Source organism: Poecilia reticulata, linkage group LG13 (genome assembly GCF_000633615.1).
Source record: "Poecilia reticulata strain Guanapo linkage group LG13, Guppy_female_1.0+MT, whole genome shotgun sequence".
Lineage (NCBI taxonomy): Eukaryota > Metazoa > Chordata > Actinopteri > Cyprinodontiformes > Poeciliidae > Poecilia > Poecilia reticulata.
This window is the reverse complement of record NC_024343.1, coordinates 20964297-20980988: the sequence shown is the minus strand read 5'-3', so window position 1 is coordinate 20980988 and position 16692 is coordinate 20964297. Positions and strand designations below refer to the sequence as shown.

Sequence of the window (16692 nt, the reverse complement as noted above, 5' to 3'; positions counted from 1 at the left end):
ATATATAAAGGTGTGTTAAATATATACTCCTATACTCTTACTGTAAAATCATCCAAACAGGCCATATTGTGTCTCTTTTCCAGAGTACTGCAAGTTTTATTTCTAGGAAGTGCTGTGTGGTAAGTTCCCTCTGCTAATGCAATGACTCATTGCAGATCTTAGCTGGAGAACACACAGTTCCAAAAGCTACGCAATTACTGATGGGACATGATGCAACAGATGCCAGCTCATCAGGAAAGGTGGTGCTTTAATAAACCCTTAGAAAGATTACCCCTTTGTTTGAATGAATCGTAAGGCATGATGATATTCTCTGCTATCTCTAATGAGAGTGAACTAACAATTGTTGCCATGAATACGAGTGAATTCATGTGAATACAAATTTGTTCCATAAAAGAGTCCAGATCAGTCCATGGTAGCTTGAGGTCATCTATTTAAATGGAATAAGACAGTTTATCAAAAACAACATCAGCTGCCTCCAGTCTGCTACTGTATGCCTGATTTATAGTACCATTTCTTTGAGTGTTACTCTTGACTGTAATGCACAGTAAATTAAAAACAAATACCTACCAAATAACCCTCTGGCTCTGAGGTAGAAGAGGCTCTTCTCAAAGTGTGCTTCTAAAAGTGAGGAGGGAGGGGAAGACAGAGAGAGGGAAGTCTGGGAGGCAAAGAGCCTCACAGGGGGGTGGGGATAATTGAATTATCAGCACAATGGAGTGATGGGGGGCACGTGGTGCCACTAATGGAGGAAGAGATGTCCTTTTTAGCGAAGCTAATTGTTCAGAAAAGAGCTGAGCCTTTGTTCAGGGAGGCCCCCGCTACTTTCCCAGTGCACTTACATGCACATTATTCAGTAGCGGACGCGCACACCATCGCATGCTATCGGAAGATACTTTGGAATGTGAGGTCTAGGGAAGAGACGTACACGAGCACAGCCACACGCTCACATGTGTAGGGTTCTTTTCTCAACTGAGCGTCTGATCTCAGCAGGAGTGCATCCAGCCTGTGGCACCTTCACACAGCGGCCCACTGCAGATAGAGCTGTGACTGAGCTGCCAGACAGCAGCCACAAAGACCCCACTGTTTTACTGTTTGACTGTCTGCCCTCTTTCTCTTTGTCCCTACAAGTGCGTGTCCGTGTGTGTGTGTCCATCACCCGTCTGTGTGCATGCTTGAGTGGCTATAAATGAGTGCCTGATTGATGACATGCTAAATGGTGTCTATTCACATGCCATACCGAACACATCACGTCATACTCTATCTTTTGTCTGAGACATGTTTCAGTGTAATCCTACATATGGATCACCATTTAGCAGTCTTACAGACATGAAGGGGGGGGGGAAAGAACTCAAAAGACTTTGAGCAGAACTAACCCTTGGAACCTGCTGGGAGGGTGCCAACATCAAACACAAATATCACTTGACAGCTGTACGGATTGCTCTAAATCGAATAACCTTTCCGTTAACTCTGTGAAAAGCAGCAGGTGCAACGGTTACATCTAAGGATTACAGACAGGCAGGCAACGCAGATGTGCCAATGAGAGACAGTCAGCAGCGGCAGAAAGCAGCAAGCAGCAAGAAGAGAGAGAGAGAGAGAACTGCTTTAGCCGGTGGCTGCTGCGCTGCAGCACAAATGAGTGAAGCCTGCTAACTGTCAAAACCATGGAAACAGCATTTGCCAGGTGAAGATAGGAGATGCTGAAACCAAACTTCTTTGATCGGAGACAGGTCTAGTACACACACTGGATGTCTGTTTTCTGACTGGAAGACAATTAACAATCACATTGACTAGACAGGAAAAGACACAGTTTGTTTTAACAATAGTGGCTTAGAACAAAAACTTCCTAGGCTAATATAAAATTGTCTGTTGTGTGTTTAACCAGTGTTGATTGTGCTCCTTATTTCCCTCTCATCTTTTGCTATTCATTGGGAATAGCAAATTCACTTACCTCCAAAAAAAAGCAAACAATAAGAACACTCCCGATGGGGAAAATCTGAGGATTGAGCAGTACTGAATTTACTATCCAATATGGCTGCTGTACATGTAAAACAGCAAATGTAGCAAACATCGCTTAAGTTTGTATCGCTTCAAACCGGTTGCACATAGTGTTGGTTATGAAAATGTTATGTATGTTTGTTCAAATAACATTAAGAGAGATAAATTTCCAGGGATTTTTCATTGCTAATACTAGTTAGAAACTAAACAACTGCAGACTCTCATTGGTTTTCCAACTCAACTTGAGCACACTAAACTCTGCTACAACATAATTTTCAGCTATGATTTTAAGGACAAATCCATTGCGGGATAACTCCCAGATGGATGAGTAAATCAGTCGAATAATCATCAAGATGACATTCACATTTACTGCTATAAAAGTTACTACTTTAGCCCCAACTGCAAATGCCTAAGTTGTTTAACTCTTTGCAAAGGTGGCAAAATGTTAAAGGTTCAATAAATAGAATTTGAATAAACTTGAGAATTCTAGGTTTGAAAGTGTTTTAAGATGGTGAAACTGTTTTAGTTTTGGCTCTTCTTGGACCCGTCATTCATATTTATAAACAATCTGTATTTGTAAATAAAAATAGCTTTTGGTAAGCTGTTGACTGCTTTCAACCTTTTGCCAGAGCCTCACCTCAAATTTCCTGAAATATCCCATTAAAAACACTAATTATGGTATAAAGGGATTTGTGATAAAGGAAGGAGTTTACTTTTATACTGTTATATTTTATGCTGAATCAGTTGTTATAACCTTTTGCAAAGGGAGAAAATAAGCAAAGCGGAAAATGAAATTAAATTGGCTTTTTGCTGCAGTTAAACTGATTTCGGTAAGTAAAACCAAAAGGAAGCCCAAAGTAAAATGTCCTACAGTGACTCCAGACTCAATGTTAGTCAGCAATGCCATTAAACCCCAAATGGCTCCCCTCGGGCGCAAAGGAACCCAGGCTGTCCTTCTAAGAACAGAAATGAAGGGAGTTCATTAACAGAAAACAAAGAGGTTCAGTCAGAAAGAGCGAGCGAGTGATGGTCAGGCTAGCTGATGTGAATTGAGAGGTACTGTTCCATTCTTTTCCACCCTCGGCCCCTCTGGTGAGGCAGCTCTTCTCAATACAGAATCCGCTAGTGCTCCTCTCAGATGAGACTGCTATCATGCCAATGAAACCTGATACGGGGCGGCTAATGGAGCCAGTGAAGTACCACCGGTTTAAAAATCCATATGTGATCAATAATCCTGGCTCCCCTGTCTCTTTCCAGATCATCCCATTTAGAAATACATGCATAAGGCACATGCACAGGTATTGTAAAAATGGGCAAGCTGTCAGTCACAATGAGGTTGGTTGCTTAGAAAATAGGAACCTGGTGATGAAACCATGCAGATTGTTTCAGTAATGAACTTCAGATAGATAGTACTTGCATCATTCCTCGTCTATTTTGTACATTTAGTTTTCTCGTTGTTGTTAAAAGCAATAATATTAGAATCTGTTATTAGAGTTTCTGTTGCCATGGGAGATAGCCGCTAATGGCAGAGCCTTGTGCACAGACTTACTGTGGCTGGAGAGCCCAATCTTTCTCTTGTCATTGTTCATTTTCAGTGGTAGAACAAGATTTTGATTAAATTTCCAGCAAGACATGACCATTGTTCCTGATTACTGTCAATATGAAAGCACAAAACTTCATAAAAAGGGGCTAAATTAGAACTAGAGCACCCAGTTTACCTTAGGAAACTGGATTTTCATTGATGATCATGGTGACAGCAGGCCTGGTTTGGCAGATGTTATTGTTAGATTAAAATTAAAGTTAGAAAAACTAGACTATTTTTAAACTTTACCTAGGTGGATGTGTGCATCTATTTGTGAAGTTGCATTTTAGGCACTGTTAACTGATTCAGTAATGTGAAGTAAATAGACATGGCAGGTTTTATTGATCCGTAAGAGGTGAACAGGAAATACTCTGAAGTGTTTATGGGGGTGAGTTATGGGGAAGGCTGGGCCTGCCCAAGACTTTAAAGAAATGTTTTGAACGAAAGAAACTATACCTTAACATGAATTCTTTTTCTATTTTACCCCTGTAAATTATTTAGTTTTCAGTCATAATTATAGCAATATCAAGGCTTACAACACAGTGGAGAGTAACTAAATTGTGGCCATTTGTGTTATTTTTGCTCCCATTTAGAGACAAAATGTCGGTTTTTAATATGAGTAATAGTGTCGTCTCATCAGAGTTGCAGGGTCTGTGGGTGGCGAAACAACGCTCTTAACAGTTTTCTGCAAGAAGAAGTACTAGTATGCACGTTGGGTGACCAATGATGTTAAAGTAACTGATTCTTTACTAAAATAAAGAACTATTTTTGATGTTTTTAAGGACTTTCACTAGTGTTTAGCTATGTCTAATTGAAAACTGTTGAAGTGTAAGTTGACAACAGTTACACTGATTAATCAGTAAACACAGATACTTTAAAGCCCAATTTGAGATGTTACTTTTTTTTTATCTGCAAGAAAAAGCAAGAAAGCACATTGCTTCTGTGAGAATAGGGCCCACTTAAATTGAAGCAAGAATCAAAAACAAAACTACCGACTGATCAAACATAGACAATGTAATCATGTAGGCACTTTAAAACAGTTTGTGATTTGTGCACTCTCCATGTGAACAAAAAAAAATATGATTGACTGTGACATAAAAAAAATAGTTTAGAAATCAATTAAATCATCGTTCTAGTTATCCAACTTTTCACCAACACTAATTGTCAGAAAATTAACATTCACTGAGTTCCTTTAGATTTCTGACCAATCACATTCATTTATTTATTTATTTTTCTGGATAGGTTTTGTGCTGGGCGTAGACACATTTGGTTGCACATAGAGAAGGGGGGAACCTGCCCAGAGTGCAATGCACACAAGAACTGTCGCTGTTATTCTGGAAACATTGAACCATTCATGTTTCATCTAACATTTTGTTGTTTTGCAGCTACCTAATAAGCCAACAGTGAGGCAAGCAGACTACCGGACTGCAATGCTTCACACTGTTTATTACATAAACATTATTAGTGATGATGAGGTGCAAGTTATTAACAATTTTACCATCAGCCTTACCTATATTTGACTGCCATTGCAATGTCAGTCCTGTCCTCTGAACAGGCTTTCACCAGGAAGAAGATGCCAAAGTAAATGTTACATTTGTAAGCAAAGTTTGTTTCAACTGAAGTCAGACTCCAAACATCATGGCTCAAAATACCAAGAAGTCTTTTAATAAGCTCTTTGTAGTGTCGTTTAAAATTATTTGCCTAAATAACGAGTAAGTCATTCAAGGCACTCAACAGTGAGCCCCACTTTTTAAAGCAGTTTTCATGTTCTTGGAAAAAAAGAGGAATTTTCGGGAACGAGTCATACATTTGATGACGTTCTGTGGTCTTGGCAAGATTATTCTCACACTACAAAATGAGGAGGTGTGATTGGGTCTTTGTGTGTGTATGAGTGGGAGGGTGGGATGGTAAGAGTGGGACATAGTAATTGAATTGTGAATCAACTGGCAAGTCAGCCCCTCAAACACCGCCCCCTTCGACAGTCGTAGCGCTTCGGGTCTGTGCAAAATGCAACGCCCATGGCTAGAGATACAGAGGAGTGAGTGAGTGAGTGAGTGAGTGAGCAAGAAAGAACGAGGAAAAGAGGGAGTGTGTGTGTGTGTGTATGCATCGGTGAGGGAGAGAGACAACGAGATAAGTTAGAGTAAAAGAATCTTAATCGTGTTGTAGTGTGAGGAGAATAGAATTAGAATCGCCAAAGGAGGAGAAGATTTTACCCACTTATTGAGTTTTTTTCCCCTCTTTTGGAGCTGTTAAAATATATTTTTAAAAAAAAGGAACGCGGCATTTTTTTTTTTTTTCAAACCACGCTGATCTGATGATCATGACGGCAGCTGTCGATATGAAACCGACGTTAACCATCATAAAGGCTGAAAAGATGGACGGTGAGTAAGGCAACTCTTCCTCTTATGAAGCGCTTTGACAGTTAGCACGGGACTAACATCACTCCTTAGATGGTTTTTCTCGTAGCTAAGGCGACCCGGTCGGTGACAGATTACGTTAATGAGTAAACCACAGCGTTGATTCTCACCTATTAGACGCGCTAAAAGTGGGGGGACAAAACGTCCTGAACGCCTTTAATGTACTAAGACTGTTTTGTTGCTCAATATTGGAGAACACGCAAAGAAAAACGCTGTCACGCCTGAGGCTTCACAGTCATGCAATAGGCTGTAACGTACTGTATGCGTGTTTCACGTCATTGTTATTGAATGCATTGGGCTTTACATTAGCCCAAACGTGCATTTCCTATAATCTTAAATAACTGATGCAAAGTGTTCGCAAAACTTTAAGATTAAAATAAGTTTAAGCGTGATAGCATATCACCTAGCTGGGATATGTTCGTGAAACATGGCATTTTTGAGTATCTTACTTTTTCCCATTCTGAATTTTTAGATCTCTAATTGAGACATTGCTCATATTTAGGTCATAGTTATGTTTTTTTTTCTTTTAGATTATGTTGTGCAACTTATTCCCTTCTTCTCCTACCCATCTCTACATATCCCATGTCATGCAGGGAAGAGCTTTGACTTTTCACCTTGGAGACAATCAGTGGTCCCTAATAACCCCCCTCTCCATTGCCTCCCTTTCCTCTGTCCTCACTACCTCCGCCTCCTCCTTCTCCTAAGTGGCTGAAACGGAGTATCCAGAGGAAAGGAGAGGCAGGCTGAGGTGATGAATCTGCACTGCTGAGGCTTGCCTCTCCAACTCTTGGCTCGCTGGAGGGATTATACAAGCAGTAGTGATGGGTTTGGCCACAGTTTTGAGCTGTTTTGGATTTTAAAACATCGTACGGTTTCACTTCTTGTACTTAAACTTTTTGTTTGATTGATTTGCATTTTTCACTTTTTTTTGTTCTTACATCAATTTCCCTGCCCGTTCACACCTCAGGTGGCATTTTGAGTCCTGTTAGCTGAGCAGCAAGCTAGTAACGATGCATTATGGAAATCTGACACTAATTGCCAGAGTTGACCGACTAAAGAAGCAGTGATTCACCGCAATAACCAGCTTCTCCTTGCTGTCAATACCTGCAGAGCAAAGCCTAAATACACATATACCTTGCAAACACACAAAAAAAATGTGCTGACAGGCGTGGTTATGTTGCCAGAGCGTAGCACTATCTTGCAAAACCGTTTCACAATGCTCGGCCCCTCTTACTCTCACTTGGGTGCACTCGGGTCATAGCAAGCCTGCGAAGGAGGAGTTCACAACCCAAGTGAAACTGCTTCAACTGTCTCCACATATACAGTTGTGTTTACTTTTTGTAGTTACTATGCTTACAAGATAAACGTACTCCCAGTGTCTAAAGCAACATAGTAGAAGACAAGTTCAGCCGTAAACTTCTAAAAAGTTTAAGGATGTGTTAAAATGCCATCATTTACAGGCCTTTTTTTTTTTTTTAGAAGGATGTGCTGGACTACCACTTAGAAGCAGTGGACGTTTCTGGTGAAACGTCCACTGCTTCAAAAAAAAAAAAAAAAGCAGTGTTGCTAAGTTAGAACTGCAACAGTCACCTTTTCTGCGAAACACCTGCATCAATATACAGTATATGTGTTTATGTTTATACCCTGCTATCATGCTTAGGCTATTTCCAGCCCACCTTACTATACTATTTGTTTTCTTTTGTGACGGAAGTGCTGCCAGTGTCGGCTTTCGTGGGGCTGTCCTCACCCTCCAGCTGAGGTAATTTCTTTCAAAGCGCTCACACAACGCCAGGGTCAGAGGTACAACCAAACACAGCTTCTAATGTTTCCCCAAGCTCTTATGCTGTCCCTCACCCCTCCTCCCTAGCGCTACAGTGAGTAATTCCCAGCAAAGTACACTTTTTTTTTTCATGGTAACCCAGACCACGATATTTTGCTACTGACAGCTTTGTGTAGCCATAACAAAACTTAGCTTTCCAGAGGTGGTGTTGAAAAGCTGGTCTGTATTCTGTAGGAGTACAGCACAATCGAGCAAAATTTCATACAGTTGCTAATGAAAAGACTTGCCAATCATTTACAGGATGAGACATACTTTTCGGCTTTCTCCCACTTGACTGCTTGGTTTCATAAGACCTGAAATTCGGGGTTCAGTGGCTGACTGGAATGCTTCCGAGCATGCCCTGCTGGGTGGCATGCATGGACGCATGGAGAGACCTTGAAGGGAGGCTCACTTTTATCTGATCAACGCAGTGCAGCGCTGATGCTCATGTAGCAAGGCCTTATATGGCATCTGCTTCCATGCCAGCCACATACAGTACAAGCACATACAAGTCATGCCACAGAGATGATTTCCAGAACTACGTCAGACTTTCTTTTCTGTGGAGATTCCCATTTTGCGGCTTTATGGAGCAAGGACAGAGAGTTGCATAAGGTTCCATTTTTATTATCATGTATTGTGTCAACGCTACTTCAGTGGCACAGTGTAATATATGCCAATATTTGAGAGTGTGTGGCTTGTTGGTAGCTGTGTAAACACTGTTTGGGTAATCCTAACCCTTCTTCATGTGGTCTGTCGGTGAATCTCACCAAGCAGTGCAGATAATTAAATTTTTTTTTAAGTGAAGCTGAGGCTGATCTGGTTGCAAGAATCAGACCTTAGTTGTTCACATCCGTTCATTACAACACCAAAATTGTATCAGACAGTCTTTGACCAGACTGTGTTTTCACCTTCAGTGCTGTAGGTGCTAACTTTGACAATTGGCCTCCCTGTGTTGGCCAGCATGAAGTGGAGGTCTGTGCTTTTTTACAATGACCTTGTCTTTCTGTACTTTTCCGTGCTGTACATTAAATCTATGAAATAGGTTATTCCCCCTATTCAGTCAGTGCTTCATTCGTTGCTTCTTGACTGAGTCCGTCTTCTGCACATAAAACCATGTACTGCGTAGGTCCTTTCACAATGCTTCCCTCGTGACTACACGCCTTAATTTTTGCTTATAAAGCTTAGTCATAAAGTAAGGCGTGTCAGTAGCAGATACAGCACTCTACTAAATAATAAACATATGTAGAGTCAGGATCTTAAGGTTTAAAGAACAACCAAGGTGTGGTCAGTTTGATAGCAGTAAACGGTTCGAATGAACAGTAATCCAAATGTAGTGCATCTCCTCTGTCTACACCATCTTATTGACTCACTTTTCACCAAAAAATAAAAAAACAAAACAAATTAAAAAAATAAAATACTTGGGTAGGGGAAGTCTAGCACAAAGAAGATATTTTTTGTAACTCTATAGTCAATTACCCACCCGCTCGTCCTCAAACGATCCTCCCCCTCTTTTCTCTACCCCCCCCCCAATGTTTCCATTTCTTTCTGTTGGCCACATGAGTTTTTCTCACGACTCCTTGATGTGGGATACTGTGAGTTCCTAGTGAGCGTACTTCGTCCCATCCCCAGTCATTCCTAGCGTGTAATCCCTGAGTCATGGCACTAGACGCCTGCTGCACCACACGCCACTGGCTCTCCTATGGTGAGTCTGTTTGACTCTGCTTTTGCTATCCCATCATGCCTGTGCCCTCTTTACATTACCAGCCTTACCGAACCCATTCTGGTACAGTTTGATACAAAATTTAAACTAAGTCTAGACATTGGCTTGAGTGCCTTCTACTTTGATCCCTTCTTTGTTTTACACTATGTGTGTCTTATGCATCCCCTTTCTGGAGCAATGTTTCCCCAGCAATAAACAAAACAAACAAAAAAAAATGATCCAAAATAAATGCACCTAAAATGTTTGCTTCAACACGGATGTTTTTAACTGTCCACAATGAGGCCATGTCACTCTTTTTTTTTTTTTTAAACCATATGCTCCAGATTTTCTTAACTTTTTTTTCTTTTTACTGCAGACCAGCTGTTTTTTGTGTCTGTGTCTGGTTCTGTAATTAGCTGAATAAATGGGGTACAGCCACAGACTCTATGTGTATTAAGCCTACAGCACGAAAGGCATATTGATTGACTGACTAACCCAATCGAAATGTTGTGGAAAGGTTATGTTTTTGAGGCTGGTGTAATCTTCAATGTCGGTGCATTTCTCATTCCTTATGATGACCTGAACGTTAATAATTCTATGGAATTGTAAATTAGATACAGGTTTAAAGCCACCATTTGAGACACTGCAGCATAAACTGGAGTCATTACTTAATTTTTTTTACCAATCTGTCTTTCTTCATTGTCAAATCAGCATTTATTAAAGCTTTGTTTTTTCTTACATAAAATAGATCACTTTTATGTAACTATTTGTATCCTGACTTATGCAAACTCCATGTGCTGTTGTACAGCTTTTGATGTTTTTTTAGACAAGGTTACAAGGTAGTGCTGGGCAAATTGTGAGTCACTGCATGGAATTTTACAAGATATGGTCATTGCTTTTCTCATGACCAGTCACATAGTCTAATGAAGCAGCACGCTATCCCCTGAAGTCCAGTCATTCTTTGATGAAATGAGTCACAACCCATCTGTGTATCTGTGTGTGTTTTGATTTGTGGTGTTAAGAGAAAGGCAGAGAACTGGAGAGTGGCAGATAAAGAAGTCAGTTTGTGTGAGAGTTTACATAACTACACTGTTACCCTCATGCTGGAAATCAATTCCATCTCATCTTGCAAAACACTAACTTTTCATGTTATCGAATTCTGGTTTACGTCTTCTTGATCAGTTAAGTTTGAGGTGTTGCGCATTCCTTTATCTCAGCAAGATAAAGGAGTGTGTCAACTTTTTTGTACATGTTTTACACTCCTATTAGGCATGGAGGCGACACTGAGCTTAAAATAGAAGAGTAATTCATCATCCCGAGCTGAAACCATTTTGCCGCCTAGACCACAAGTCATTTTTGGTCACATTAGAGGAAAACAAGAAAGCTGTGAGAAGCGCATTAGCGATTGTAAAACAGAGGTGGAATGTGAGGCATGCAACATGAAAACAGTGTGGTCTAGTGGGAATTTATTTATCAAGTGTCCATCTGCAGACCATACAACCTCTAATGTATGCATGGTGTATAATTAGATCCAGGCTTTTTGAAACGTATATGCACCAAAAGAGAATGGTTGATTGTAAAGGCCTCAGTGAGAATGAATTCAGAGCTGCATAGTGTTTTACGTGATTCACTCTTGTATCAGAAACCTGGCTGTGGAATGCGTTGCTTTGGACTAAAAATGGGACAGGCACTGTTTTGTTGGAAAAAATTAAACGTGGAGCGTAAACTGTTTGTCAGATGTGTCGTGTGTTTGGGTTAATGCCTAAACAGTTCCCCCAGAGCATCCCATGTCTGTTTATAACAGGGACGGACACAGCCAATGAGGGATGTCGGTGCTGGGGTAGCTAGCCCTATATCGGACTGCACTAACACCACCTAACATTTCCATTATTGTGCTTGTCTGGCAGTTTTCTTTTTCCTAGAAACTTGGAACAAGGCAATATATTATCAAAGTCAGTTTTGTTAAGTCACTTTACGAGATCCTTTCCTGTTGACTATCATTTTTCTCCTAGAACTAAAGGAGAACTTAAGAGTTTTGCAATAGGTTTTTGCAATAGATTCATAACTATTGCCTAATCCTGAATACTTGAGGCATACCTAAAGTTCTGCTGTTTTTGCAAGGCAGTTCAATATGGATCAGGGAGATACACTCTGTTTAAAACAAATCTCTAATTAAGCTATGTGTAGCTCCTGTACATGATTGCATGAATCACAATTTCAATTATTAATGTCTGCTTCAGTTGCCAATATGTCTGCGGTAGCGATGGTCCTGGGCAGCTCTTACTATGCTGTCGGCAATAGCAGTCCTATCTCTTACAGCTTCCTAACATCACCACAGGCTTGTGTTTCAGGGAGGCCATCCAGAAGCCAGTGGTTATGATGTTAGAATAAAACTAGTGTTTCAGTGCTGGTGCCTACGATGGTGGGATTTTCCTGGTTTGGTTTGCCTTAGCCTATCATTGTCCTGCTTTGAAGCGAGTTTTAGTCAGGGTCTGGGATGGCTTCTTCACATTTCCTACACATCTATTTCTGGTCTTTTAGTTTTGAAATAGAAAATCGAAAACAGCTTTGCTAACTGAACAAAAAGCCCTGTTAAAACCAGACAGCCAGCCCTTACTCCCCCTCTTATTCGACTGCAGCCCTCAGTAGCCACTTTATCACCCTGCACTGGTGAATGGACCCTCTTCATACTAGTAGGGTCTATGACCTCTTGTTCCCAGATTGGTGCTCTAGATATGGATCTTCATCAAAGGCGCTCTTGGTTAGCACTTTCCAGCCCTGTTCAATTGAAGGTAGAGTAGACTGCCTCAGAAAACCAATTGCAGTATAAGGTCTTGTCTGATCGACTCAAACCTCTGTCTTTTTTTTTCCTCCACCTTTATGTGTTGCTGTTGTGGCTTCCTGCATGTTGGGATATCCAGGAAATCCTTGGCAGTGACTGTAAAATGACCCTCCCCTGAACTCACAACTCACCCCAATTCCCACAGGAAGTTGCAGCTTAACCAATGGACTCTTTCACTTTATAGAGATCCCTTTGAATAGCTTTTTAGACACCGTTCTCATGTTTTTTTTTTTTTTGGTTTTTTTTCACTGTCCACTTTCTATTTCCCACCCTGACACATACCCACTTAACTCTCTTAGGCTATATATAGCTCAGTCACATGATAGAAAGCATATTGTCCCTTATTTATAGGGTCTGGTTGCCTGCTCTCTATGTATCATTGCATCATTGTGAGTGGAGGCAGCAGCACAGGCTTCATGAATGAACTGATCCTCTGCCAGAGGCTGGGAGATGGCTCCGGTCCCACTGTGATGTCACTCGCGAGATGAAGAGAAGAGCGAGGGGATCTTTATGAATCCTCCCATTCAATTGTTTGACTCTTTCTCAATTGCTTTTAGCCCACCACTGGTTCCCTTATCCCATGGTGGGCTCATTTTACAAGCTGGTGAGTCACGCTCCCCCAGCTCAGCTTCCCCTCAGCCATTCAAGATGCAATCTGTCTATCTTCCTCAGTCCTGCCCTGCCCTACCTGGCCATGCCTACCGACGCCTTATCGACTTCAGTCTGAGCCACAACAATCCTAAATTCTCATCCATAACCCAGAATGCAGACAAAGACGGCTGGTAATTTAGTGTATCCATGTCTGCTAAAAGGTGTCAGGCAGATTTGTTGTTTTAGTTTGGTAATGTAACAGGAGCGGACGGGTCCATGGAAGTTGTCCCAGTCATAATGACACGAGTAGCAAATCAATACCTTTTACTGCATGTCTATATAAAACACCACTCTCATTTGGTGATTCTTAGAATAGATTAACTTATTATTCATCATGGATCATTAGTAGAAATTGCCTCCAGTTCATTTTTCCACTGTAGGCACCCTTTCTTTGTAAGCCTTGTTGGTGAAATGTGAATGCCTTAATGTTGGCTCGTGATTTACACCCTCTCCCACAATTCGTGAGCTAAGTGGATGGGACTCATTTTGCGGACAAACCCACACTGTCTAATGTGGAAAGTGATGACTTGTGGATGCTTTAAGGCTCTGCGCGCACTGACCATGTTGCATCTAATGGGACTCGCAGGCTTTGAAATTGTATCAGGACTTCATCATTTACTAGAGATCGTCTAGGTCCGAGCTCGCCTCTTTCCTACTAATGGATGCGTATTGTACATTAGCGCTGCCATGGATAACTTTCGTATGGATCATTCGCCATGCAGACTGCTCTATTATCACTTTACTTTTGCATTTAGAGTTTGTCTTTCAATATTGTTCTGCCCTCCTCTTCATGCTTTATCCACAAATATAACAAAACTGTACATTTTCTAAATATGCACAAAGCATATTTTCTTGATGTACATATTGTGTTTACAGTTTAAGCTTTTAAAAATAACAAAGCTGATTCTTCAAATGTATGTAAACAAAAAGAACATGTTATAAAAAAAAACCAGCAAAACTTGCATTTCACAGTTTAATTTTGTTTGTATTCATGATTTTCATACTTCTCTCATACTTTTCTTCCTTATAAACCCGACATCACTTGTACTCTGTGGTGTTTAGTGTCTTTTGATGGAGGATTTAGTGCTAAAGTAGGTTTCATTTTGCGTGGGCGAGCGCGCACAGCAGCCGGGCTGATAAAAGCGACCGGGAGGGAGGGGACTCAAACGGTTCGAAAGTGCAGAGAAACTCCACTCCATCCAGCTCAAATAAACTGCCACATTTTGCGTCTGCCTTTACATCAAAGCGCAGACTGTCTGAGCCGTTTGCAACATGAGAGTATCTGCTCTGCTAAGGCCTCTTGAAAGGAAAATATGTTTGGTAGAAGGCTAGTTGACCCGAACTATCCAGAGCTTGCTAAGGTCTTATTTTTATTATGGAACTGTGAAGTTGAATTGAATGTGCAATGATGTACTTTAAAAATTATTTTAAGACTGCATTGGCTGGTAAGGGATTCTTGAACAGCGGCGGTTCTTGCATGAATGGTACCCTACCCGGTCTCTTCCATGTTCCGCTGTTTTTCGTACACAAATAGTAGAAGCAAAAAATAATAATAATTTTTTTTTGTTGTTGTTAATAAATGTTTTAACGACTTCCTGCATAGTATGGAATACTCCAGTAAGGTTTGAAAATTGCAATTATTCATACTTGCAGTTTTCAACACATTGATTTTTACACTTATTGTAACGCTCCTTGTCTTACTATTCCTTATAAAGTAACACAAGTACAACTTTTGTTACCTTTGGCAATTTAGATACGTTGCTCAGATAAGCAAGAAAAATACAGAAACATTCTTTCCCTCAGCTGACCAAAGATGTCCAGCAACAAGAGGAGGAAGGGCAAAGCTGCCATACACTTTGCTCCATTCAGCTGAGGAAAACCTTGAATACTTTGGCTCCTTTTTTTTGCATCCCAACAATAAATCATGGTATACATTGTTACCCAGTGCATTCCTATTTATTTTTCCTCTGAAACTTTTTATTTCTGTAAAAGAGAGAAACATATTAAGACTGGCATAGTTGGACTTAAGTGAACAACCAAAAAAAAACACATCCTTTGTCCCAGGTCCCTTTTGAACAGGGACAAGAACAACAGAGCGAGCCCTACTTTTTACTAACAGCCAGACAGACATTGATTACATGGGTGAAGGAGGGACAGCTGCTGTGCATTCCAGACAAGGTCGAGACGTCAGTGAGTGGTGAAAACAAGCATGAGCTGAGCTCTGCTTGGCAGATAAAACCACCCGGCGGTGGAGATGCCAAGACATCTGGGCTCAACGAACGGTGGTTCTATGCTGGCTAGTGACACAGTTTTCTTTCATACCAATTTGCCTGAAGTGATTAGATGAGTGATTTTTCTTAACAGAATAGAAAGATGAAATGAGGAGATAAAAGTGACAAAAGTTGAGATCTGAGAAACCTTTGCTGTGAATACACTACACCCTAGACACTGCATTATGGCCTGTAAATTCAGCGTAATCATCTAATATACTGCATGCTAAAGATTATGCTAGATGTGGGCTTATTTAGTAAATTCCTGTGGGCTCTTTGCAGATTGAATGATTAGTTGGATGGTTGCACGGTCTGCTAAAAACGTTTTGAGTTTTTTTTATTTTTTGGGGGGGTCTTTTTTCCAGTGCTTTTAGCCTTGAGGTCTTTTTGCCTTTCTTGGCTCATCACATCCCCTGCTTTGCCCCCTTTATCCCACACTTCTGCAGCTTGGTCAATCTAATTAGATGAGTGCAAGTCATCAGGCTCTGTTTAAAGCCATCAAAGGCAGCTCTGTTCCCTGCTGGGTGCCCACTGGCAGTGAGCAGAGAACAGTAAACGCAGTGTTGTCACTGCAACCCTCGAGACAGCCCAGCCCCTCTGCTTTCAGAGCCACCCACCGGCAGCCGCCGTGACATCATCACCCCATCCTGTGACCCTTGACCTGTCAGAATGTTTGACCCCATGCTTGGTCTCGCGACAGTAGTCTCACTATGTCAGGGCGACGTGGTAGGGGTCACGGTGTCGCTGATGGGCACCAGGCATCGAGCTCCCACCCAGCGTGTGCAAGCAGGGGAGAAGTGTGGGTGTGAGGAGTTTGTAAATAAATTTGTCTTCATTTCAAAAGTACTTTTGTACAAATCGGGGTCTATTGTGGCAGAATGTTGCTAATCCACACCACAACATATAAAACGTGTTTCTCAGTGATTTTTTTTCCCTTGAAACAACCAAATTCTCAGCTTTTTATCTAATTTAAATTTTTCTTTTCAAGTTTTTTTTTTTTTTTTCCATAAAGTGTAGCGATTCACTCCATTACTTGTGTTGGTTGTATGACGTTGTTTGTGTGTCACTTTTTCCAAATAAAAGCATATTTCATGTATTGTGAATTCATGTTTTCCAGATCCAGAGTGTGGCGACGTCCCCCTTTTAACTCCAGGAAGTAAAGAGATGATGTCCCAGGCTCTGAAAGCCACCTTCAGCGGCTTCACAAAAGAACAGCAAAGGCTGGGTATTCCCAAAGGTAAAGAGAGTCAGTTGCTCATTTGTGGAAATTTAATTTTCTAACTTGGGTCTTAGACTGTCAAAATCACATCACACACTTATTTTTTCACCCCCAAAACTTAATTTAGTGAATTCTTTAAAAATGACTGAAAGCAAGAAAAATCTATTCCTACTCCACGCATTATGGTGCAAGCAG

General features: G+C 40.9%; 1 protein-coding gene across 4 annotated transcripts in view; it reads left to right on the top strand.

Moving 5' to 3' along the window:
- The window catches only part of ets1 (v-ets avian erythroblastosis virus E26 oncogene homolog 1), a 41039-nt gene that overhangs the window by 11181 nt on the left and 13166 nt on the right, over positions 1 to 16692 (top strand). For 3 of the 4 annotated variants that reach the window (XM_008425965.2, XM_008425963.2, XM_008425964.2), the window contains exon 4: positions 16396 to 16515. In XM_008425965.2, coding sequence (XP_008424187.1) covers positions 16396 to 16515 — 120 coding nt within the window. Of the gene's footprint in view, positions 1 to 5569; positions 5962 to 16395; positions 16516 to 16692 lie in introns of those variants that run through there. The other variant, XM_008425966.2, reaches the window with a different exon arrangement.